The 25,931-nt window shown below is 35.1% G+C and overlaps 1 protein-coding gene across 3 annotated transcripts in view; it reads left to right on the top strand.

Moving 5' to 3' along the window:
- SLIT2 (slit guidance ligand 2) overlaps positions 1 to 25,931 on the top strand; it is a 273,898-nt gene that overhangs the window by 194,460 nt on the left and 53,507 nt on the right. For all 3 annotated transcript variants that reach the window (XM_087736513.1, XM_087736514.1, XM_087736515.1), the window contains exons 10-20: positions 4,185 to 4,256; positions 4,914 to 4,985; positions 5,522 to 5,593; positions 7,509 to 7,652; positions 7,782 to 7,945; positions 12,213 to 12,363; positions 18,253 to 18,327; positions 21,395 to 21,538; positions 22,988 to 23,131; positions 24,258 to 24,424; positions 25,263 to 25,395. In XM_087736513.1, coding sequence (XP_087592639.1) covers positions 4,185 to 4,256; positions 4,914 to 4,985; positions 5,522 to 5,593; positions 7,509 to 7,652; positions 7,782 to 7,945; positions 12,213 to 12,363; positions 18,253 to 18,327; positions 21,395 to 21,538; positions 22,988 to 23,131; positions 24,258 to 24,424; positions 25,263 to 25,395 — 1,338 coding nt within the window. The remainder of the gene's footprint in view (positions 1 to 4,184; positions 4,257 to 4,913; positions 4,986 to 5,521; positions 5,594 to 7,508; positions 7,653 to 7,781; positions 7,946 to 12,212; positions 12,364 to 18,252; positions 18,328 to 21,394; positions 21,539 to 22,987; positions 23,132 to 24,257; positions 24,425 to 25,262; positions 25,396 to 25,931) is intronic.

A 25,931-nucleotide genomic window follows, 5' to 3' on the forward strand; every position in this document is an offset into this window, starting at 1 on the left:
AACAGCATCCTCCTGGAAAGTGTCAAGTGATTTACATGTCACAGGGCTCTCTGGGGACCCAGTGGGAAGAATCCGTCTGCTGGCTGGGGACCTACTTTGATTTGATTTGATTAGGTTGGAAGTCACAACTGCAGAAGCACCCTTGTTTCTTAGAATAGTAGGTGGTTGTACATTACAGTGTCTGCAGTGATAAGCAGTGGGGAAAGATTTAGGAAAATAAATGTTCACAGTACATTTCCCAGATAGGAGAGATTAGGGAATAGTCTTCAAAAAAGGTTTCAACCAGTTTGGCAGTGTTAAAAGACAGTAAAACACTTACGTATTGATGCAGGACTTCTTTGAAGTGAAACACTAAAAGGAGCAGGAGACTTAATACTAAGAGCATTAATTAGCATTTGTGTGGTGATGGGCAGAGTACTTCTTATACATGAGACAGTGCAAGCTTTGATGAAGCATGTACTTAACTGTCTTCCTCCATTATCTTATCTTATTAAATATGCTACTAAAATTGACTGTGGCTTTTGAAAAAGAAACCACCAAGGCACTGTTGATGATACATAGATGATAATTTATAAAAAAGAATGACTTCTGGGATGACTTTGAAAGGAGATGTTGTGCACAAAATTTAATGCAAGTTCCATGGAAAAATACGGATATTAGCTTTTTGTTCGTCTGTAATATAATGGTACTTCTGGCCATGTCATTTGTGAGCACTTAATAGCTGATTTTTTCAGTAATAGATAACTACAACCCATCCTATTCCAGAATTAAGAATGTTTCATTTAATATGAGAAATTAATATAAAAGAGTTTTTAATTACTATGGGTTTTATCAGTAGAATGCAAATTTCCTTTAGATATTAGTCTATCTGTGCTTTGTGACCCTGGAATATATCTAATTAGATTTTCTCTGGAATAGTGAATGCAAATTTGCAGTCTGTGAAATTCAGCTGATTCTAGGAAGATAAAGAAGAAGATTAGAGGATAACAGAGCTTGAAAATGTGAATTTGATTTACTTTCTTTACAGACAAAGTGGGGTATAAAAGATTTTTGTTCTGTATTTATATAATCTTATTTTTCCTTTCTTATACTAATCTCATTTTCTAAAATGTGATGTGTTTTAGCGCGTACACTTTGGTGTGAGTTAAGAAAAGACATACTTAGATGATCCTACTATAACAAATCCTTTATCCAGAAGAGGCTGTAAATTTATCCCAGCACTGCACCGTCTGTCTATTAGACTATAAATTTCTCACTAAAAGGAAATGTTAGGTAAAGTTGACGTGGAGTTCATTTTACGTATCCACCAGTGAATTGGTAGTTTGCTCTGTTAGAACTGCTAGAAAATTAGCTTTCAGAAATATACTGTCGTAGGACTTCTTCAGGTTTTGGATCCATATAATTTGTAGACAAATTGGACAGCAGCAAATTAAATCTGCTATTCCATCTTCTCATAAAAAATGGCATACATGTGTCCTGTAAGGTACTTCAGTTTATAGAACTAACATATTTTTAAATTAAAAGAGTAAACTGGAAAGTACTTTGTGTCCTAATTTAACATGAGACCTTGTCTTTCTCGAGTTACATGCCACATCGTGTCTACTTAAGAGCATTATAAGTTTAAAAATAGGTGAACATAGACTGGAGTCCCTCCAGCACTAGATTACAAATCTCTACATCATGGGCTAATAAGAAGCATTTATAAATGAGGCTTGTGACAGCCTCATGTGGGAGCATTGCCACTGCAATATCTGTCTTTCCCATATACACAGAGGCATTTTTCCCCAGTGTCTCTCTCTCCAGCAATTCAAGTCCTTCTCTGTAATATGGCCTAATCCTTCCCTGTCCTTTTTACTCCTCCTCTCCTTTCCAGTCCTCTGGGTATGCCCTACATGTTTCCCTGTGCAAGATATTCTCTGGCTGGTTTTCAAAGCTACACATCTGATAAATGTCTGGTCAGGCTGTCCCTGGTGATTAGGCAGTTGGTTGCTGCCAAATAGAGTGTGTAACAGGAATGGATGGATGGCTGCCATTCCCTTCATGGCTGGGTTAATTTCATTTCTCAACTCCTTCCCATTGCTAAAATAAGGAAATTTTTAGAAATTTATTATCTGAAGGTTTTACCTTTCTTTGACCTATCCAGCTGAGTAGAAAACTCTAGATGATAAGCATGCATGATTTTTATTTTCTGGGGAAACTAGGCTAAAAATGGAGTGTAAGACCAGAAAATACTTGGGCTTGGTCTAACTTGGTGTTGACCTTGAACTTAAGCAAGTTTTTACTTATTCAGATGGTTGCCTTCTGCACCTACTCAAGTGTACTGGAGAAGAGTGACCTTGTTCCTTTACTCCCTAGTCAGTACTCCTGGTCTGATGCAAAATGTGTTTCATGGGTCTGAAAGGCTCAGCCAAGGTGAAGAAAGCATATGAAAGAATATCGTGTTTATGGAAAAAGTTAACAGTCTTGTGCCATGGGATTCCCTGCAGTGTTTAAAATATACCTGAACACTGTAGCAAGGTGGCAACGTTTTCCTAGTTAGGGACTTTTTAAAAACATGAACCCTGTCTAAAACAGCTTTGATGAAGTGAGATTTTCTGTGTGTCAGGAAGATTTTTTTGAGGTGTTTTTTTTTCCTTGGCTTCTTTATAAGCCATTCAAGAACAAATTCTGCTAAGGTAAAGCATGGTCAGACTTACGAGATTTTGAATATTAAATGTATAAATATCTATCTGAACAAAACTTCACGAAGGCAGCAAAAAATCTTTCCTCAGTTCAGCTATACTGTGATCTCTGGAGAAACTTTACAAAAAGAAACAATTGTTGTAAGAATAGTTTCTTGGAAAGCCTTATTCAAAGTGAATATATGAGCTTATTAGTTACACTGCACACACAGAGACTCAAATGTCTTTTATCAGAGCAAAAGTGAAACAGAAGAGAGTTAATAGGACAAGGGTAAAAGGAAAAAAATAGGCTTATATTCCTGCATTTAGATTTAAAAAGGCTTTTTGACCTTAGATTCTGAGTCAGTGTTTGAGTAATTTAAAATAGTGCAGTATTTTCTACAGAATTTGGATTCCTTATATGAAATAGATTTTTGGCTTGTCTTTATGTATGTAGATCATAGTAAAAGTTGATACCTGTGCATGAAAGAGGGAAATAGAAAGCTTGTTAGATAAGCATGGTATGTAGTTTGAATAAGACTCCCTTTTCCTGTTGTACTTTTTAGTATAAATAGTTTCATTCCTTATGTCTATATAATAGAAATTTTTGCACTGCTGCAACCATGAAATACTGTGGTGTGTGAAGAAGTAGTTTCTATTTTAAATGTGCTTATTGCTGAATCTGTTTTGACTTGTTGGCAAGTGGGCCACAGGTCTGTATCAGCATAGATTTCCCATATGCAAAGCTCTGGAAGTTCAAAAAATTCTTGGAAAACTGTTTCCATCAGCAAATTCACACTTTGCAGTATGGCAAGTTTCAGTCACAGTCACTATACATACAAAGCAATCGTGGCCAGTAACATAAACTACAATTTTAGATAAAAATACTTGTATAAAGAAGTTAGAAGTGTGGCTGTGCAATCCTAGTATTATATCTTAAAGAAAATGTGTTACGTACTGTATCTAAAGAAATCATGTGTGCATATTTAAAAATATGGCATTTGCCTTACTGCAGGTAGCAACATATGTTATTTGTTCTATAGGAACGTTCCTCTCCCCTTTCTTATGGTTTGCATATTTGAATGATTAACTCACAGAAGTCTTTAGACATTTCTAAATAAAACTTACTATGAAAATTGCTGTATGTGAATAATACATTGGGAGTCAATTAACACTAACTCAAATTTGAATTTTTTAATGACAATTCTAGCTTAAATTTTACAAAAATCTTGTGTGCTCTGAAAATAAGTTTTCTTTAGATACAAAATCAAGATTGGGTTTTAATTTACAACATTACACCCTATAGGTTACAAGGTTTGATTTTACAGACAAAATCTGGTTTTTTTGTAATGAAAACTGAAATAAAATGACCTTGTTTGTTTGTTTGTCAAGATAAAAATTATTCTGAAAAAGAAAGCAAAAGCAGCCTTCTTTGTTAAAGTCTATCCCTTCAAGTTTGTTATGGCTTTAGATTGCTGTTTGGCTTGTGTTTTGTATTTTTATGTTGTTTCTATTCTTTTGCAGACGGTTAGAACAAAATTCAATAAAGGTCATACCTCCTGGAGCTTTCTCACCATACAAAAAGCTTCGAAGAATGTACGTACCCAATAATTTAATTTTTTATTTTCATATATATGTGCGCGCGCACACACACACACATACACACACTTATATATAAAAAAAATAAAAAACAAGTCAAGGTCATATAAAGGAACTGCAGTCAATGTGTGAGCATTTAAGAAAGTTTGACTGGTGGAAGATTAACTGATATGGCAGCCTGATTATTAAGACCATATAGCATCTTTGTCACATTAATAATAATTGTTTTTTACGAAGTATTGAAATTATTTAATATGGTTCTGCAGAGAAGCAATATGTTACTGTAGTGAACATTCTATAAAAAAAATAAATTAATGGGGATAAGCCACTGTTATTTCAGAATACCTTTGAGGCTGTATAGTCCTGTGGCCATAGCAAACAGAGAATTCTTTATAAGATGTACTTAAGCTATTAGGAAAAGTAAATCTTTTTGTCATTTTTTCCAAGCATTTGAAAGGTCTAATTTTAATCATGCATTTTGTTTCAGTGTACTCGCAATTTTAGTGCTTTTATATTAAAATTCTTTGGCAGTGTCTCAAATAAATATTTTCATTTCTCTCTCCCTTCCTTGCCTAATGCTAATTACATTTTATTTTAACATTTGCTATTTTTAAAATAGCTTGAATTAATTGAATCAAATTTCATTTATTTCAGTGACCTGAGCAATAACCAGATCTCTGAAGCAGCTCCGGATGCTTTCCAGGGCTTACGTTCACTCAATTCACTGTAGGTATCTGTTTGACATGTAAAAACAAAAGCAAATTTCTCATATTCTTATAGTGAAATTCTTCTGGATTTTTGGCTCTCTGTAGAGTTTTCATATAAATTTGAGCAATTCTGAAAGCTGTAAAAATAATTTCAGAATGTTAGAGGGATCGTTGAATATTGTATCTCATCTGGACACTAAAAATATATGGGTTTTTTATAAATACGTTCATGGCAAAGAGTTGAACAAAATCAAACATTTCTTTTATTCCCCAGTTAGTTGTTCTTACAAACAGCAAATCCACTTACCAAAGTCCCGTGGTAAGGCTGTAAACAGTGAGGTGCTGATTCTGCTGAGAGCTCTTTGGGCAACACACCTTTTGGGAAAATGTGTGATCCTGCTACCTCATAGGACCACAAGGATCTTGCAAGTACCAAGTAGTTGCTCTTAAATTCCCTTCAGGAAAATGGAAATTTCTTTATTTTTAAAGTCAAAATCACATAGTATATGCCTTTTGTAATGGCGGCTTTGTTTGCTTTATTATTTCCTGGTACAGTGTCCTCTATGGCAATAAAATTACAGAACTTCCAAAGGGCCTATTTGAAGGACTCTTTTCTCTGCAATTGCTGTGAGTATTTTTTTAATATTTATTCTATTTTGGGATAACTCAGAAGAGTAAACATGATGAGAGATTTATGCCTGGTGAAGAACTGGCTGGAAATCCCATATGTAAGATCAGAGTATAATAAAAACAAATTATGTTAAAGCCAAAGGAGTCAAGACTGTTGTAGGCCAGCTTGCCATTCATCCACAAATTTGATCATATCTCAGTTAATGTCTCAGCCTAAAGTGATTAAAATGAAACTATTCTCTTGTGTGGAATTTATAAGGATAAAACACATAAGATATGATACTGTCTTGCCCTGTAAACAGCAAATAGCATGTATAAAGTTGTGTGGGAACCATAGAAGGAATAGTTGTATGTTTTATACAGAGAAGATATGTAGTGGAAATGCTATGTAATTGTATATGTAGTTGTACCCATGGAAGAACAGAGTTGCAGTACGGTTTCATTGATGACTTTTAATGTTTTCTGACACTCTTCTCTGTACAATTCTATGACTGTCTGAACTCCAGCTGCTATTTCATGTAACACTTCAGAAATTTCCATGTGTAATCTTATAAACCGTTTCTATTTAGATTTAATACTGAGAATAAAGAAGAATGTCGTGGTGATATGTTTATCAAATATTGTCAATATTTAGAAGAGGCTGTGCACTAGTTGTACTGTGTAAAAGAAATTTGTGAAATAGGCCATAAAACAATGGTGGTGGTGTTGGAAGAAATTGTCCCAGAATAACAGACTTGTTGATTTAAAGCTTCTTCTTAAAGAATTTAAAACTTCTTCCCACTTGATTAGAAGTATTTAATGTCCAGACTTCATAGTGTAGTGATTGGCAAAATGTCTGTTATTAACAACTCATTGAAGATGGCAAAACAGTAAGTAAATACAAAGAAAATGCAAGTTCTAGCACCACCTAGAGGTTTACAATTTGATTTATTTTAGTCACAAACTAGTATAGTAGTGGAGGGGTATGCATTCCTGTTTTCCTTTAAAGAGATTTTAGTTCTAAAAACATATTTCAGATTTTGTAAAAAAAAAAAAAAAAAAAAAAAAAAAGAAGAGACATCTTTGAACTTCTGTTTATTCTGTATTAAAAAAATGTCTATAGGTTGTTATACTTTGCTTAGACAATGCATTTCAGTCTAAGTAAATTTCTACTTGTGCAGTGAAACTTTTTACCAGAGCATTGGTTTTCAAATCCACCATTCCATTCCTTTTCTGTCTGGAAATGGGAAAAAATCAAAAATATTTGGTTATAAAAATGCATCTAGTTGAATGACATTTTTTTTTTTTTTCTCTTCAAAAGCATGTAGGAGTTGGTTTAGATTGGCTTGTTTGTTTTAACTTTAGAAGTCTGGGAGGTACAGGGAAGAAAAAGTTCCCTTTGAAGATGGAGAGGAAAAAGGATCCAAGACAGATTTGGATATATTCCATGCCACCGGTTTTTACTACAACTCTGTTAATGCGGCAGCATGCTGATTAGTAACATATAATTACAAGTGCCACTGCACATCTCTTCCAGCTAATGAACACAGTGTTCAGTTCCTTTTTTGTTTGTTTATTTATTTGGCAAAAGGAACTAGTTTTCCTTGCAGATACTTGATTTTTTAAGCTTGTTTCTTTGCACCAACAAATACCACACACACACATTCTACCAGCACATACAAGAAATGTGATTTTAGCTGAATAAACCCACACATTTCAACTCCAAGGTGCAAATATTTAGGAATAATTTCAGATCACGTAAATAAGATATTTCAATTCACTGAAATGCCTTATGTTGCTGTCAATTAATATTTGTTACTACATCTCTTGTTCTGGTTACAAATGCGCACGAAGGATTATCTGTGATAAATGCTGAAGCTGCAGTGATACTGAGCGAATTCTTTCAATTTTATAATTGTGTTCCATTAAACAGATTATTGAATGCCAACAAGATCAATTGCCTGCGAGTTGATGCTTTTCAAGATCTGCACAACTTGAATCTTCTTTCTTTGTATGACAACAAGCTTCAGACCATTGCAAAAGGCACCTTCTCACCCCTACGTGCAATTCAGACCTTGTATGTATGCTCTTGTTTATGGTTGTCTTTAGTATGACTTCATATTCTACAGTGCACTAAAAATATCAGGAACTGCCAAGACCAAAGGGAAATAATGTGTGAAATTATCATTTTTTTTCTTCATGAAAGGCATTTGGCTCAGAACCCATTTATCTGTGACTGCCATCTGAAGTGGCTGGCGGATTATCTTCATACAAACCCCATTGAGACCAGTGGTGCCCGTTGCACCAGCCCCCGCCGTCTGGCAAACAAAAGGATCGGCCAGATCAAAAGCAAGAAATTCCGCTGCTCAGGTAATTTTCTTAGTTCAGCTGCTATTTTTCTTTTATTGGCAAAAACAGTGGTTATAGAAGTTCTAATGAAGGCAGCTGGCTCTCTACAGAATTATTAAACATTGCAGAATCTTTTTTAGTTCTTTGACTGAAGGGGGGAAAATCATGGAAGTCATAGACTATTGGATCACAGAACATTACTATAGTTAACACATTTGGCACTATTTCTGAGTAGCATTAAATCTAACAAAAGAAATGCAATTTATAATACTTCAGAATGAAATGCTAAAGTTATTCACTACAAGCATCACCAACATAAATCATTTTGTAAAATTTCCACAAGGCTCTGGAGTATGTGAAAGATCTAAAAATTTCTAGCTAAATATGGAAACACGACATATTCATTTTACACAGGGAGCTTACCTCATACTGGAATTTACTGTTTTCTTTTTCTAATCTTATTCCATTTCCTACTTACATTTCTCTAAATCCTAACTTTTGTCATATGGTATCCAGCTGTTCCAGGTGCATTTCACATTCTACAATTTATTCAGTCTCAAGTGCAAATACCAGATGAGAACTGTTTGTTATCCATGTTCCGGATACATTTATGACTATTCACACTTTGTTGTTTATCAGCTCTCGTTGTGAATACACATTTTTTCACTTAATTATCTGTAGTTAACTGTAGTCCATACTTAATCTAATAAGACTCATTCTTTGCTTGCTGACATTCAGGTGCATCTTCTATTTTTTTCTCTTTATTTAGCTAAAGAACAGTATTTCATTCCAGGTAGGTTTGGCTCTGCAGTAAGATTGACTAACTGCAGATACTCTCTCCCTTTCTCCCAAAAAGCAAAGTTTGTTATAGCTTTTAGGAAACCGATGCATGTGTATTAACATTAGTCAATACCTGTAGCTAGACATAGTTTTCCTTCGTAGATTACTAGTAGTTCTGTTTTCTGAATATAAGAGCTTAGCATGCAGCTCCATTTACTAATTTTTGTCTCACAAATTTGCACACAAGCTACCAAAATTATACTTCTACTTAAATTATTTAGAAGGTTGCACCTGCTAGTTCATATTTCAATTGACACCTTTACTGACCTTGTACCTTGCCTTTCTGCCACTACTGTTTTTAAAATGTAGCTCCTGAGCTGCTTTTAAACACAGGAAACCATACTACCATCAAAGAGCTAGTACAACCCTAAAAAAATAAACATTTTACAAATGGACATTTCCTTGCCTTGCTTTCATGCTCTACACTGGCTGCAGCTACTGCTTGCTCACCCTCCTTGTGTTTACAAAATCACGGTGGAATGCTTGGAAAAGAAAGCTGATATTCTTCATTAAAGGCATTCTGTGGTCACACGCATACAAGGAATCAGAAATGCTTTCCATTAAAGAAAATACGACTTTAGAGTTGGGGTGAAACAGCAATTTACAGACTGCTTTAAGCTACAATAAGTCTATGATATTTTCACAAAAGATATACTGATGTTGGCCCTAGCTCTTTGAAATATGTTTCTTTCTTCATTTTACCTTGCTTGTCAGGTGCGTGCACTGATTTCTTAATTAAAAAAAAAAACAATGATGCACTTGGATTATGTTCCTAACAGATTATAAATGATTGATTGGCAAAATAAACAAGGGAATAATGAATCTATTGATGAATTACAGTATGTGATTTGCAAGCAGGGTTTTCTACCATAGTTTAATATCTAGAAAAATATCCACAATAATTGATTATGACACCAGTGCACTTGTTCTTTCAAGTACTACAGGTATATTGTCACTCTGTAGTGGTCTTAGTCTTTGTCTTTTAAGCTGGTATGTTTAACAGCTCTTCTCCTAATGCTGTGTGATGTGTCACTTAAATTTGCAGCAATCATGTGAAGTTCTTCATGCCCTCATACTAATATGTTGGTTTGAACATGAAGAAAAGACAAAATGAAATACAAAATGAGGCAGCAATTTGTCAGCATTGGCAGCCGCGAAAATGTGTTTTAAAGCAGCATAAAACAGAGGGGGATTCAATTTCTCAAACCTGTAGTACCACTCAATTCCGTAATGAGTAGAACAGCTGTATTCCTGCCACAGTGACTTCTACTCAACCTTGCCAGCACAACTTGTGTCTCTGAGTTAGAAGTGTTTTCTTGCCAGCAAATGTCTTCACAGCCTGTTTATAATATGGCCACACATGTAGTTTAGCTTTGTTTACGTACCCTTTAAAAAATGCTATTCCTGAAGAAAAAAGAAGAAAAAGAATTAAATTAATCAAAAAGTGCTACAGACTTGCTTCTTGAAATACAGCTTCTGTGCTTTCTCTTTCTATCAGGTTATCAGGGAGATGCTGCATAAAATTATTTTAGTTGTTGAAGACGTTATCCCTGAATATTTTAGTTGTTTACTTTAAACTGCTAACAGTGATTTACTCTGGATGCAGGAGGAAAAAAAAGTGTATTTGTAGCCTTGCTTATTGGGTATTTAGAAGTGCCAAAACCACTTCTTTATGTTTAAGTAAATACTGTAAAAATGTTAGCATTTCTTTAAAAACTTCAATATTTTTTTATATTTGTTTTAAATATGTCATTGGGAGATCTTGCTCTGCAGACACAAGGAAGTCAGTAGAATTTCATTATAGTCATTTGGAAGACTAAAGGTTATACAAGTATTAAATCATTAATTTGAAAAAATATCGTTTGTCTGCTAGCTCATAGAAATATTCCATGTAGTTATATCATATGTGTTATTTAGACATTTACAAATGCTATATGACATAATATGTGATGACTGTTGTTTGTTTGTTTGTTTGTTTGTTTTCCTTCCCTGAGGAATCTGTTTCTCCTATGTTTCTTTGGTTTATTAAGGTTTTAAGTGGCATAGCATGTATACATGTTCAAGGGAGCAGCTTTTGAATACATTCAAAATAGTGAAGAATAATGCATGGGGAGGCATTATCATCCTATATGAAATCTGCAATTAACCCCAATCTTTTCTTCATTTTTTAATGCCACTTAAAATGAATTATTCTTTCTCTCTGCCGAAGACGATACCCCTTAGCAAAATCTTCTAATCAAACTAAAGTTGAGTAGAGAACATGAGAGCTTAGTTCATGTTTTTGTCTTAATTGGGATTACTCTGTCTTTCTTTCCTTCTTGGCTATCTTTACTTTTGCAGGAGTTCACCATTTTGGCTGTAAGTAAAGTTCAGTGTCTGAGCTTAATCACAATGTACCTCCCAGCCCCGATGCACCTTCTACTAGTCTCAGTCTTTTCACCTTTGTCCAAGAAGAACCCACAGGTCCTTTCAGCTTCTCTTTGTTTTCTTTGTCACCCACCCTCAGTTCCTTACTGGATGTTTTCTCCTGATATGTTTAGGACGTTTTCTTTGACTGACTCTGGGAAATGGTGGAGGAAACTTTAAACATGGTTCATTTTTTTTTGTACTTTTTATTTAATCTGTGACAGTAATACTGTTACTGTGGCACTGGACATTCAGTAATAAGAATGCCATGTCATGTAAGCAAGTATTAAACTTCAAATGCTTCTGTAACTTATACCTACTCCTTCCTCTTTTCCCTTGCTTTTATCCTTGGCCTAATGGATGCAGTTTTGATAATGTAGCGAGATTTTCTGTTGTGCTTGATCTAACCATGTGGTTGTGAGGTATGAGTAAAACATGGTTCTGTCAAGCACCATGGAACGTCACGCAGCTTTCTACAGCATGGCAAGCTGCTGAGGCTTAAGTCAGGATCACACATTTTTTAAATTAAAGCTGAAAACAGGGCTTTCAATCTTACATGTTTGAGATGATGTGGAGTATCAGGACTATTAAAAAAAAATCACAGAGGTTAATGAAGTCCAGTCAACAATACAAATTTGTAACAAGAGAAAGAGAAAAGGTGGCATTCAGGATCTATTTATTCTTGATAGAGAGAAAGAAAATAAATTCTAAAAGAATCAGTGGCATTTGTGTGATTACCTATAAACAAGGCTAGATTGGCTGACAACATAATCAGCAGAAAGTACAGCTGTGAAAAGCTCAAGTTAATGTTATCCTGTTATGTGAAGTTGGTCACAGTTTCTTTTTCCAGCATATCTTAAGCCCCTATATTTAACCCTCTCTTGAAGCCCTTGTGTCTGTTCAATATCACAAAGTTTATCATACATTTCCCAAGTTACCCACCCGTTATCTGCATTGCAGACATCTTTTCAACCTTCTCACAAGAAGCAAATCTTATACTTTATTGACTCAGTATCTGTATTTTGACTTGACTCTTCCACAGGCACTGAAGATTACAGATCCAAATTAAGTGGAGACTGCTTTGCGGATTTGGCTTGCCCTGAGAAATGTCGCTGCGAAGGGACCACAGTGGACTGCTCCAATCAGAAACTCAACAAAATTCCTGATCACATCCCCCAGTACACAGCAGAGTTGTAAGTTGAACCCATAATAAAGCCTTATTTGCTTATGGAAAAATTTAACTAAAATTTTCAAGTATAAAACCACAGCTGTACTTTTTTGAACAAGAAAAATTAAATGTAACCTCTGTGTGCACTTCAAAGAACTAGATATTAATAAAAATTATTTATGCATCATTTCAGTACCATGTAGCCTTAAAAACTTATGATAAATAAATGAGGTAGCTATTCTATGTTTCTAGTTCCCCAGTACCTGAGCTACCCACTTGGATTTTTTGAAAGATACTGGGGTTTATTTTGCTTTTTATTTTAATTACAAGAGCAAGTAGGACATCCAATAACCACGGGTCTGTCTTAAAAAGTGCTACCTAGGTGTTTAATAAAATGGAGCTGATTCTTCTTGTGCAAAGCACACATTATGTGTGTCAGGCAGGAGACCAGAGGAAGATAAAGCAGACAAACAAGACAGAGTTAGGTTAAGAAGATGAGATAATAATATAATGAACAGAGATGAGCAAAAAAGAAGTCACAGATTATTACTTGCCTAATAAGTGCCATATGGGAATGATTTGTAGGCATTACAACTGAAGTGGTCTTCAAGGAGGGATTGAAAGATGAAATTAAGACAGCTTTACAAGGTTTTCCCACGTGCAAAGCATAGTATGAAAGGGAAGGCAGAGATGCTTGAAGGATCAGCAGAAAGGCAGGAGACAAAAGTGGCCATCACTGGCAGAGCAAAGGCAGGAGGAAATAGCTGTTTTTCCTAGGAGATTCAGTGTAAAGAACAAGGAAGAATGCTGAGCAGCAAAAGAGAGGGACTTTGATTTGATGTAGTAGAGTGGGGACAGAGATGTGGAGATAGGAGTACTGTGATCAAGTTGTGACCCACAGGGGTAAGATGAGCAACAGCATGGTACATCTCTTAAAAGATAATCAATCTCCAGCTGGCATCAAAGCAACAGTACAGCAGTGAAGGTATGAAATAATGAGGCCACAGTTAAGGATTTTGAATATCTGGTCAGGAAAAGGAGTTTGAAACTGAAATGTTGTGTAAATAGAGATGGAGACTTTTATCTGTCTTTGAGCTGGGAGGAGTTGAACTTAGTGATGTTCTAATTGCAAATCTGAGTGGTGATTCTAGTTGTGCCCAGAATGATGGCAAATTCAATTGAAAAAGTGCGGGAATATGTGGGAAAAGCTCAGCCTTTGGCCATGTTCACGCTGTTGATGCACTGTTCATAAAGTAGTGCCAGAGAAGAAAAAATTGATACACATTCTTGGGTAAAGGGAGATAGATTTCAGTAGAGAAATACTTTTTTTTTTTTTTCTTTCATATAGGATTTGCTAGGGATACAATATAGAGGGTGAAGAACCAAAAAAGAGGGAAAAATAAAGATCTTAGTATGGAGGAAGGTCCACAAGAAGACAAAATACTTACCAAATGAATATAATGTATATACTATACTATAATATTTTGAGATAAAATTACTTGAAGAATAAAAGCTAATGGAATGGGTAACAGGTTAAAGTGTAGGAGGAGATAATAAAGTAATGGTTATAAAAATCATAGTTACTGAACCAAGAGATGAGAAATGAAGTTGTTGAAGTGACAAGCATGCATTGTCTTGATTCTTAGCAGGATTCATGTTTAATTTTCTATGCTCTGAAGAAATAATAATCTTAATTTAGTATTTTAATTGTTGTTTTTCACATTCATTTATTTACATGTGGAAGATAAACTGTCAAGTGTTTTCTTTCTATAATTATGATTCATACATATTAAATTCAGAGGAAACAATTAAATCATCAAGCCTCATCTGCTGTGTATCCTAAATTCTCAAATTTCAGTCAAAAAAAAATTGTGTTTGACTAAAACATAATTCATGTTTGGTTACAGCACTTCTTTCAGAAAACATCCAGTCTTGTTTGAAGGTATCAGTGGATCAAAAATCCACCACTTCCCTGAGAGTGTTATAGAAGTTAATAATTTTCCTTCACTTCTGTTAAAAACTTTTAAAATTGCAACTTTTACTTCCAGGTGGAATACGCCTCTCTTCAGTTTCTGTCATTGCTTCTTTTATATTTTTTGCCGTTAAAGAGCCCTTTTCTATCCAGCAGTTCATCCAAGTAAGATGGTCTTAAACTGTAGCAAAGTCACTATTCAACCTTCTTTTTGATAAGCTGTACAGATTGTTCTTGAAGTCTTTAGATGTAATAAAAATTTCAACAGCCTTGCAAGTATTCTAGAGGGGATAGAGGAATTATTTCTGCATTTTTTTACTTCCTCTAAAAATCCAATTGCTCTAGCTAAATACACTCTTCTGGTATTTGCCTCACTGATGCAAAAGTTACAGCTCTTTCTCTTCTTGCCTCCTGTTATTCCTGGTCTTTGATGCACTGCCTTTGTTGCTTCTCTTGGGACTTCCCAGTTTAGTTCTAGGGCCACTCTGTGATTTCCAGTTCACAACTTTTACTAGCATATACAAGAAGAGCAGCTAGTTAGCCTTTCTTTTCTTTTACCCACCAAATTTGAGATAAAGATACTTGTTAGAGTCAAATGGCATTGATGCTTCTATAACAGTGATGAGGAAGGCTAGATTATTTTCTGCAGGGTGTTGTTTGGAGCTGAGACTCAGCTTGGAAATTAAGATCAAAAGTGAGGAAAAGAGTATTGATTGTGTAGATTGCAACAGTAATAATATCACATCAAAAAAACTATTTCTTCGGAGTAGTTGTTTTTAAAAAAATCTGAAAATAATAATATAGTTCAAGACAGATACTTAATTGTAAAAAGCGAAAAAATTTATAAATGAGCCAAGTGCTGTTCTAACTGTTTCTATTTTGTCGCTTGCTCACAGTCTTCCAGAAAACCTGTGAAAGATCTGTCTAATCTGCCATTGAAGTACTTGAGATAAAGTACAAACCTGGAAATGTACCCCAGAAATAAATTATTTTTCAGGTAGCATTCTAATACATACAAAAATTCAGAAAGCATTTGATAAATCACTCAAACCAGAGTCCCCAGGAGGAACACTAAATAAAAACAATTTCAGTCGTAGATGTTCAATTTTTTTAATGATTTTACAACAACTGATACAATACCAGATCCTAACAAGATAGTTTTCAAGAGCATGAATATCGCCGCAGTACATAGCCTTCCAGGAAGGTTCAGCTATTGTACCAAAGCATACAAATATCTTACCCGTTGTGTTAATAAAACAGGAAAAAGCATTAAATAAAACAGAGAAACAAGATATTTAGACGTCATCATCAAATGCTTCTTTGTTTACTTTTTTGTTTTGAGAATGACATTTCAGTACTTTTCTTTGAATAAACCAGATACAAGTATTTTTAAGATCCTCTTCATGATCCAGTGATTGACAAGTAACAACTATCATTATTGTCTTTACCAGTGAAGAGCACTGGGCTAAAAAAATAATGATATTAAGATCTAGAAGGAAGATACCACCACATCTGTTAATTTTCCAGTCATCTGTAATAATTTTGATTACTCTGTGTGTGGTATCATTTACCATGACAATAGAATGAAAACTTCTTGCACATTTATTTAACAGTTCCGGATCTACAGCCAGCAATCTCCAGCCATAGAAATGCCATGTGATCCATGTGGTCATTTCTCTGACCACAAACCCACAATTTGTGACTCTTGATGTCCCTTTATTTGTGGATCTGCCCTCAGTGATGATGCATGATTTGTGATATCACCATATACACAAAGTTAGAGAGAAGATATGATTTATGCTACAGTTTTAACCAAACACAATACAGTCATTCAACCCATGCTTCTTTTTCATCATAGAGAAGTATGGAGAAACTTCTCAAACACTGAAAATCTTCAAAACACATGGAAAATTCTTAAAATTGTTCCACAATATTGATAGTAGACTAAGACTAGTTTAAGTAAAATAAATATTCAAATTCTACACGTGACATTAGGTAGAACTAATTAGCACCACAAATACAAGATTGAGGACTAACCAGCAAGTCGTTCAAGAGAAAAGGCTATGGGGGTGTTATCATACATATTAAAGATGGAGTGCCATTGGGCACTGCTACAAATTTCATTTTGGGGTGTATGTACAGGAGTGTGGCATGTAAGTTATATGAAATAATTGTTTCACTGTACATTACAATGGTAAAATATCAGTTGGATTAATGTGTCAAGGACTTCACTTTTCAAGATGGATATGGATCACTTGGAAAAAATTTCAAGGAGAACAAGAATCATCTAGAAAAGATGACTTCTGAGGAAAAACTGGAAAGATTGAATGCATTTGTGTGAAGAAAACTTGAGGGAGAGACAAAGTAAATTATTTTTAATATGTAAAAGGCTGTTGCAAAGCAGAAAGGATCAAATTGTCCCTTTCAATAGGGTTAGAAATATTTGCAGTAGAGCACAGCAAGAAAGAATTATTAGACTCAATAAAAGTTTTCACAAACAAGTCATTCTACTAGATGATATAGCATTTGAAAAATATTTTTAAATGTCAGCATTTATAGAACACTTGGTGTTTCCGTTGTTGATGGACAGGGAAAAAGAGACTGTTTATAATGATGATGTAACTTTGTTAATTGGCACTGTGAAAAAATTAATTTTATATGGTCCCACTAAAAATCACATTAAGTTATCCAGCTGATTTTCAGAGGTGGTAGCATCTTTTGAAATTCATGTTCCTTGTATTTCAGTGTAGTTTACAATTGTTCCGTGTATATCCAAAACACTCTTCCTGTCTTCTCTCAGTTTGGTTCCGTGCTGAAACTATTATACAGCCATACCTTCAGATTTACAGCCTTAATTTCCCTTCTGGCTATCATTGAGAATAAGCAGGAAGGAAGGATGAATGACCAGCTTTCTTTTATTTTCTAGGGTTTTTTTAATCTTGTCTTGCAATAAGGCAATTCTGAAAAGCATTCCGGATTTAGAATTATGCTGAATTTCATTTCACAGTGATCTTGTCAATCATCTCTTTTCCTTCCTATTTAAGATCTCTAAATAAAAGCTGGACATATCCCCTTCCTTAATATGATGACTCCATTGAAACATATAAAGAATCTAAGACTCATAATTTCCGTTTTCTTTTCAAGAGAGGAAATAGGGAATACTGGGTCAGTGCAAATATTTTTTGAAATATAGATGGTCCCCTAACCTAGCAGCTGCTAAAGCATATACTATGCTGGAATAGCCTTGATACCGGAGCAGGAAAGATCAGTATCCAGCTGGTATTTATTGCTCATTGTATACCTTTTTGTACTGTTACAAAGCAGTATTTAATGCTGTCACATGCATTTTATGTGTGTTAGTTGTAGTAGTCTGACGATAAACCATGGTCAGAGAAGTGTTTTTAAATTCTTGGGAAGACCTATGCAGTATGTTTCAGTTCCTATTCAAAAGAAGCATTGAGCATAAAGTAATTATTTCATTCTTGTAAATAGTGTTCTGTGAGCACCTCCAGATGTCTGGCAGACCCCACCTGATATCCTTTAAAGAACAGTAAACTAATCTTCAGTGCTTTATATGTACTTCTTAAAGATTTTTATTTATAAGTTGCCATGGAATCCTTCCTTAGTTACATTTTTTGGTTTTCTTCCTTTAAAAGAAAAATTAAAAACGTCGTCTTATATTTCTCTGCAGTTTTAGTTGTATGATATTTTGTGATCTGGTTTTGATTCTATATGTCTTATGTATGCCTAAGTTTAACTAATGAGAATGTTCATTCACAGGAACCACCAGAATTAGAAATGTCAGTATATACAGAATTGTTCTTCAGCTAGCAATTGAATACCAGCTATTCAGTTAAACCAGTCTGAAAAGCTTACTTGGTGTGGAACATTGTGTACTAATGCCTCAATATTTCTTTCTGAAATTTATGTCGTTCCTTGTAGGCGACTAAATAACAACGAATTTTCAGTCCTGGAAGCTACAGGAATCTTTAAGAAACTTCCTCAGCTGCGCAAAATGTAAGTGCAACTTCAGTGACCTTGTCTGTTCAGATAGCACATTAGCTCCTTGCTGTGTTTCTCCACCTTTCCTAGTTCTTATCTATAAAAGATTCAGTATATTCTAATGAAAAAATCAAGAATGGGCTGAAATTAATCACTGAGGTGAAACAGAGTTGGCAGCTCTTCTCGATGGGACTAGGCACTGCCAGTAACAACTTCTCATGGTGTATAGCTCCAGCACCTTCACTGCAGTGTCCAGCCAGCGGGTCTGTTATGCAGCCACCGCAGGGAGCTCACAGTATAAGCTACTCAAAAAAGGTTCCAGTAATCTTCTGTAACTTCCTGTACTACTGCCTAACCAGGCAATTTTGCCTCTTTCAGCTCATTCAAGACATGCTTTTGATTCTGTGCTTCATTAAACTGTCATTAGATGAGAGGAATATCAAAATCAAATGACTGAGAAAAAAATGGTTTGATAGCTCATCCATGTAAGACCGTGTTCACAGTTCATGTTCTAAGAGGAGTTTATAATCTTACCAGTTGCAGTTGTTACTAAAGATAAATCTATAAAAACTTTTTCTTTCGCTTATATAAAAGACATATTTGAGGGTAGATCATTTAGTTAGACTTAGTGACTGTGCTCAATCTTTTCAGGATTAATTCCAAACATAAACAGTAAATGATGAAAAATGCAAGTACAAATAGATCAGGCTAATGAAGAAGATGCACTGCTTTTTGAATGTAGTCACCAAGTTGCTACCATTTGTAAAAGGTCAGTCTAGGTTACCAGTGACCAAAATCTCAAGGGAAGCAATAGTATTACTTAAACTATTGTTAGCCTTATCCAGATCCTTGCTGGCAGCTGTCATGATCACAATTAGTTAAATACTTATTACTGATTTTTTTAGTTAGTAGACAAAGATAAAAAAACCAAAAAACAACTTTGCTTTTGACCTATCCACTTGAGTACACCTTGCCACTTTGGACTGGGCTGAGATACTTAAAAAAAGAATGTGGGAATGTCTGGCACAGCAGTGTTCTGGTGCTATACAGTAGATACCCAGTTTTCTTCATTCCTCAAGGATCTCAGATTAGCACTTTTTACAGCTACAGAGTGCCTCTATAATAAATAAAATACTTGATGTGGCATACATACACAAGCACACACACACGCACACACATATATCAGTTCTTCATATTTAAGAAAAACGGGGAAAAGAGAATATGCTGTCAGTAATTACATATTTTCAGGCTATAAAGGTAGCTTAGTAAACATTTAATGTCATCTAAAGCTAGTTTTCTGCTTTTTAGTTGAGGAGGTGTTAAAGACAAAAGAAAGAAAAGGAAGAATATTAATCAGTCTTAGTGTAGCTGTCTGCTGGAACTCCCAAGAGCTTTGAAACCTGGATAACTGAGGAGGAACAAAATTGAGAAAATGTTAATAAAAAGTTAACATTTTTAATAATACTGCTCCATAACTTCCTAATATAGTTATCAGTTGTTACAACATTCTTCAGTTTAGAGAATAATAGTGACTGGTTAAGCATGACTGGAAAGCAGTGAGGTGGTGATGTTACAGAGACACCAATACAAGTGAATTCTGTGTTTTTGTGGAGCTCGTATTTCTTCTGGAGGTTCGAATAGGAGCAAAGGTCTTTCTGCACAGATGACATTGAAAAATTGGGGCCTGAATGTTTAATTGATTTGATGGTTCATCAGTAATAAAGCACGTGTATGCACTGCGTCATTGATTAGCTATGCAGCATTAATCCTTAAAATATCCCTGTGAAGTATTATCCGTGTTACACCGGGAACAAATAAGATTTTTAGGAAGCTAAGAGCTTGACATGGATAAGCCAGCTGAGATGAGAAATAATGAGTTTCTTGCTTCCAGTCTTGTGCAGCACCTTACAGGAAACTGAACAGCTCCACTGTGAAACTAAATGAAAGCGATGATTGTATCCTTCATCACAGGCAGGGTGTATGTTAAATTACAGCTAGGCTAGAGATGAGTAGTCAGCACTCAAGATTAAGCCACAACTCCTTGCTTTCTAAGTCTGAGATAATGGCACCAGTTCATTCTGGGAAGTGTATGAATTTTTGTTCTAACAGTGTCTTTCTTGATTTGAACAATTAAAATGCTGTTCTAGAAGTTGCATCAAATAATGTTTGATTTTCTTCCCAACACCATTAATTCCATCAAATAAAACATTTTAGCTTCACTTCATTTTACGTTGTCTCAGAGCATTTTTAAGAGCTTTGTAAAAATCATTAGTGTATTGTAACAGTTTAGTGTGTAGATATGTCCTTCTGTAATATGTATAATTATATGAAACAAACAAAGGAGGCAAGAATAACATGAAAAATCTTTAAGAAAATGCATGTTGTTGAGTATGTATGCTTTTGTATATATAGTACAGATACTACCCATTTGGGATGTAATTTCCATATTTCAACTAAAAACCATAAACACTAAATATTTTGGCAGTATTTTAGGTCATTTTCCCACATTTTGATCTGCTTTGCATGCAAATTGCAGATAAATGAACTATCATGCTTATAAAACCTCCTTTTTAACTAATGTCATAAATGATTAACATTTCATTTACTATTTACATTCACACATTCCGTTTACATATGTTGCTGTTTATACTGTTTTCTTATATTTATGTCTACTGAGATGAAATAAAGAAATCAGAGTGGTTAGTTGTGCTGGTACTCATACAGTATCATTTTGTTATTAATTCGTCTAATAATGCTACAAGGACTGGAGACGTGAAAAAAATATACAGTCACTGATAACATTCACAATCATGGAAAGATGTTCTTTTATGGCAGCAACATGGACTGGGTAATTGCCATTATTTAAAAGCATCTTCCAAAGATTGCTTTAAAAATCTTTACTTCTTTAGTTAGCAGGGCATTGAATTTTGCTTTTTTTGGTTAAAAGTTGAACAATATATTTATTGCTTTTACACAATAACTCAGTATCTTGAAATCTATGCAGTCTGCGGCATTTAACAGTTAATTTAGGGTATTTATAACAGAAAACATGTTTTTCTCTGTTTCTGTTAATGTGTAATAGAAACCTGAGCAATAACAAGATTACCGATATCGAAGAAGGAGCATTTGATGGAGCCTCTGGTGTGAATGAACTATTGCTCACTAGCAACCGCTTGGAAAGTGTTCGACACAAAATGTTCAAAGGACTAGAAAGTCTCAAAACACTGTAAGTGTAATTATTTGGGTGTTTTTATTCTTCCTTTCTGCCAGGTAATTTTTAAAGTAATATTCTATCTGTCCTAATAACTTTGCTCTTGGAAGATTAGCTATGGATTATTCGAGCATATCTTAGTTTTTGTCCCTATTTTACAGGAAGTTATCATACATTATTCATTAATTCATTAGTTATTAATTATGGCTACAGTGTAGCTGAAATTCTTCGTTGTGCTTACTTGACTGCAGAAATTATGAGTCCTCTAAAATGATGAAGCGGTTGAGAATGGGTAAACATCCAACTGCAGAAATGGAAATGGGAATAATCATCTGCCTCAAAGTAACAGAATTTTGCATGGGAATTACACATTTTACGCAATGGAGTCTGATTCAATTCAGCTCAACTATTAGTGGGAATTTTGCTAGAGGAAAAAATGATTCTGGTGGATATTGAAATGTGGGAAATGATTCTCTCCTAAGTAATTTTAATGTCATTTCAACAGTGAAGGGAGGAGTAAAAGCACTATAGCTTGAACTCATTTAATTCTTTCCATGAAGGCAGTTTAGCTCTTTCCACTCAAAAAAAGATGTTTATACAATCCACAGCTTCTTGGCCTTCTTCAGAGAGCCTGTCCTTCTGATCAGCAGAGCAGAGCCAAGATTAAATGGTCTTTGGGGCTTCAGCTGCCCATAGACATTAGGTATTTTTAATAAATCGGGCCTATCATTTAAAGCTGCTAAAATTGTTAGAAGCAGCTGTTCTTAGACAGGAGTGTGGGGAAAAAATATTCCTTTATTGATGGACAGGTAGGAAAACAGCAAACTTTGAAGCTCATGTGATTTACAGAAATATGAGAGATTTTAGAATAGGTGTTTCTTGCTTAGTATTCTGAAATTTTTACTAAATCTTAGAGTCATGCTGAGGAGGAGTTGGGGTAACCTGATTTCATTTAATCGAAACTCTTGAAAATTTAGAAATGGTTTCTAGAATTTATCCTGAGAAAATTCAAGTTGAAGGGGCCTCAGGAGGAGATCAGCCAGTACAACCTTCTGCTCCATGTAAATAGCAGTTCTGGAGTCATTAGGCTTGGAAGCATGAAGAGGGGACTGCTGTGTATCTCTGATTTGGGGAATTTCAATCCATTTAATTTATTGTCAATTAACAAACTCACAATTACTGATTCTGGTATTAAAAGAAAAAAAACCCACAAATCTTAGGGGAAACACCCCTTGCCTCTGTGAAACCTACCCACCCACCCTTCTGTTTTCCAGTCCCCTGCACGCACACTGCACTCAGTCCCTTCAGTGAGGTGACAGGCGGCACAGGGGTCACTGCGCTTGTGGTTCCTCCACCGGTAGCAGTCCTTTGGGAGTCATACCTCTTGGCTCCTGCTCAGAACACCACTTCAGCTCCAGCCCCTGCTCAGGCTAAGCTAAGAAATGCTGATCTTTCCTTTCTCAGGATGCTGAGGAGCAACCGCGTGAGCTGTGTGGGAAATGACAGCTTCACGGGCCTGAGCTCAGTCCGCCTGCTCTCGCTGTATGACAACCAGATCACCACTGTGGCACCCGGCTCCTTCGATACCCTGCATTCGCTCTCTACGTTGTAAGTCATGTTCCTGTTTTTACTTACCCAAGTTTAAACCTCTAACATTTTGGGGACATTTCTGTTAATGGCTTACTGTGTAATTTCATAGCGTGAGCTAAAGTTAAGGAAAAAAGAGTTCATAGAGGGATTTTTGAGCAAGTTTATTTTCTGGACCATGTTGGATGCATGAAGAGTATGCTGAAGCATTAGACTGGTTTCCAGAAGTGCCTGAGAAGGCAGGAAAAGTGTCCTGTTCTCCCTCTTCGCAGAAGCCCACTGATCTGAGCCAGGGTAGAAACCCACATTTTGGGTAGGCATTGCACGATCGCAGCTGCTCGAATCACCGTGTTGTCTGTCTTTCTGCAGTGTGCCATCCGATTATTATCTTAAATTCCCTCTGCCTACTGAGAATCTTAATTCATAGATGTTTTATAATGAAGCTTCAGTCTCGTTTTCTATAAATAGAAGCATCCCTTTTTTATTTAAATGTGATGTAATTTAAGGGAAGGAAAAACGGTGAGCAAAGCTGCCACTCAGGTTTATTGAAGAACTGCTTTTTGTAGGTAGCATCATTCAGGAAAGTACTTAATCCCCTTTTTACATAAAAAGTGACACTTTCCACCAAGTGACTAATTTGTGAATATTAAGGATGGCATGTTTATAAATAATGGAATTGTCGATAGGTTTGTGCTGAAGTAAGGAGATGCCAAAAGTAGTGAGACTTCTAGAAGTAAATTCATTTTTATAACTGGCATGTAATCAACTTAGCTGTCACTTCAGATAGGAAACTTATTCTCTGGAGCAAATAAAAGATGGAAATCTTGAGATGACAAATTAATGGAATAGCTGTTGTCAGGTTAAAGCTAATAATGTAAAGTAATCAGCCTTCATCTCTATATGAAATTATTGCATTATCAGTACAGAGTGGCTTGACAACAAGTCAGGTCTTTGACAGTTTTAAATTATTTCTAAACGAGTCATATCAAGATTCACCACACAGGGCCTAAATTACAGCTTTCACCTATGGTTTGTACATAGTATTGTTTAAATAATGATATTTAAGCTTAGCTTTTTGAAAATAGAGATAGAATACTTAAAATGAAAAAATGGTGTCATGCGAAGTAAACTTCCCTGTGGTTCTCAGAAACCTCTTGGCCAATCCCTTCAACTGCAACTGCCATCTCGCGTGGCTTGGAGACTGGCTAAGGAAGAAACGCATTGTGACGGGGAACCCTCGCTGCCAAAAACCCTACTTCCTCAAAGAGATTCCTATCCAGGATGTGGCAATTCAGGATTTTACATGCGATGATGGTAAGAAAATTCATATTTGAACTTTTAATAATTTCAGCTTTCATATATGTAGCTGCATTATTCCCATAGATCCCAAAGTGCACTAGTCCCAAAGATCATCTGTGCTTCATGCTGAGTTTCTACATCAATTTAAAAATCTTCCACCCATTTTTGAATGATCAGCAAGCACACGGCTATTGTATATATGTTTTCAAAAGTTTTTCTTGCCTATGTTCAAGACTGTAAATCATAATTTAGAGATAATATAAAAATTAAATAAATTGATCAAATGTTGTAGTTCAGATGAGAATATTTTCAAATGCTGATGGTTGAATCAAGTGCTCTTTCAGATTACTTGATCAAATAACATGCCATTTTGCTTAGTTTGTGACTTCCTGAATGTCAGAATTCCCCTCCACACTTAAAAAACAGATGGCTGCTATCTTGCATCTCTCTCATACATGCTTCCATTTACTGCATTATTAGTTTGTCAGTTTTCAAGTCTGTAACGTGTCTTTAAAGGGACTCTGTTTATTTTTAATAATTTGTTAATTTTTAAAATCAACATATATTTTGCTTTATTATCTTTCATTTTAAGTTTTGTTCTTTCTTTAATGAGCTTTTTTTCCATATAATAGTATTTTTCCTAGTAAAACAGCATTGTACTACATAAAGCATTACTTGAAATGTAAATTCTTGGAGCAATAGTGTAGAGATGACTTAAAGTTTTCCCTCCCTAGAGATACCATAATGTAGAAATATCATGTTTGTTTATGGGAATTCTGGGTGGGATATTATTGCCAATACTGAAGTGACATTTGTATAGGAAGCTTAGCATCTGTTTGTTTTTATTAATCAGGAAATGATGACAATAGCTGCTCTCCACTGTCCCGCTGTCCTGCAGAATGTACTTGTCTAGACACAGTAGTTCGCTGCAGCAACAAAGGCCTAAAAGCTTTGCCTAAAGGCATCCCAAAAGATGTAACTGAACTGTAAGTGGCACACTTTTTTCCCTTTTATGAAAATCAATGTCAGATTGATATTGTCAGGCTCAAGGATGAGGGGAGGAGACAATGAAGAATTGAATTCAGTAGATCAATTGAAATTTATTAATATACCACTTCATAGATATAAAGACTTGCACAGTATCTTGAGAAATTTGAGGTTAAGTTTGAATTAGGAATGCTCTGTAAGTCCCAAAACACCCTAAGAACTATCTGTTACTGAAAAGCTTTAAAAATATATGTGTATAAAATTGTAAACAACTCTCAGAATTTATATCCCCAACACTGAACCCTCATATAACTGAACGTGGATATCATATTACAGTGGGTTAAATTATGGGCAACAGTGAATCTGGTTAATCTATGGTCACTGTTTGGGAAGGAATGAAGAAGTTCAATTACATGAAAAAGCAAAAAGAAAACAATCATTTGTTAATGTGTTTGCATATTTTCATAATAAATATGGTTTTGTGATATTTCAAAAAGACTGGTTTTAGTAGAAAGTCTTACTTTTCATATAGGCA

The sequence above is a fragment of the Nipponia nippon genome, unplaced genomic scaffold (assembly GCF_047370975.1).
Source record: "Nipponia nippon isolate SJK-2023a ecotype South Korea unplaced genomic scaffold, ASM4737097v1 scaffold_6, whole genome shotgun sequence".
Lineage (NCBI taxonomy): Eukaryota > Metazoa > Chordata > Aves > Pelecaniformes > Threskiornithidae > Nipponia > Nipponia nippon.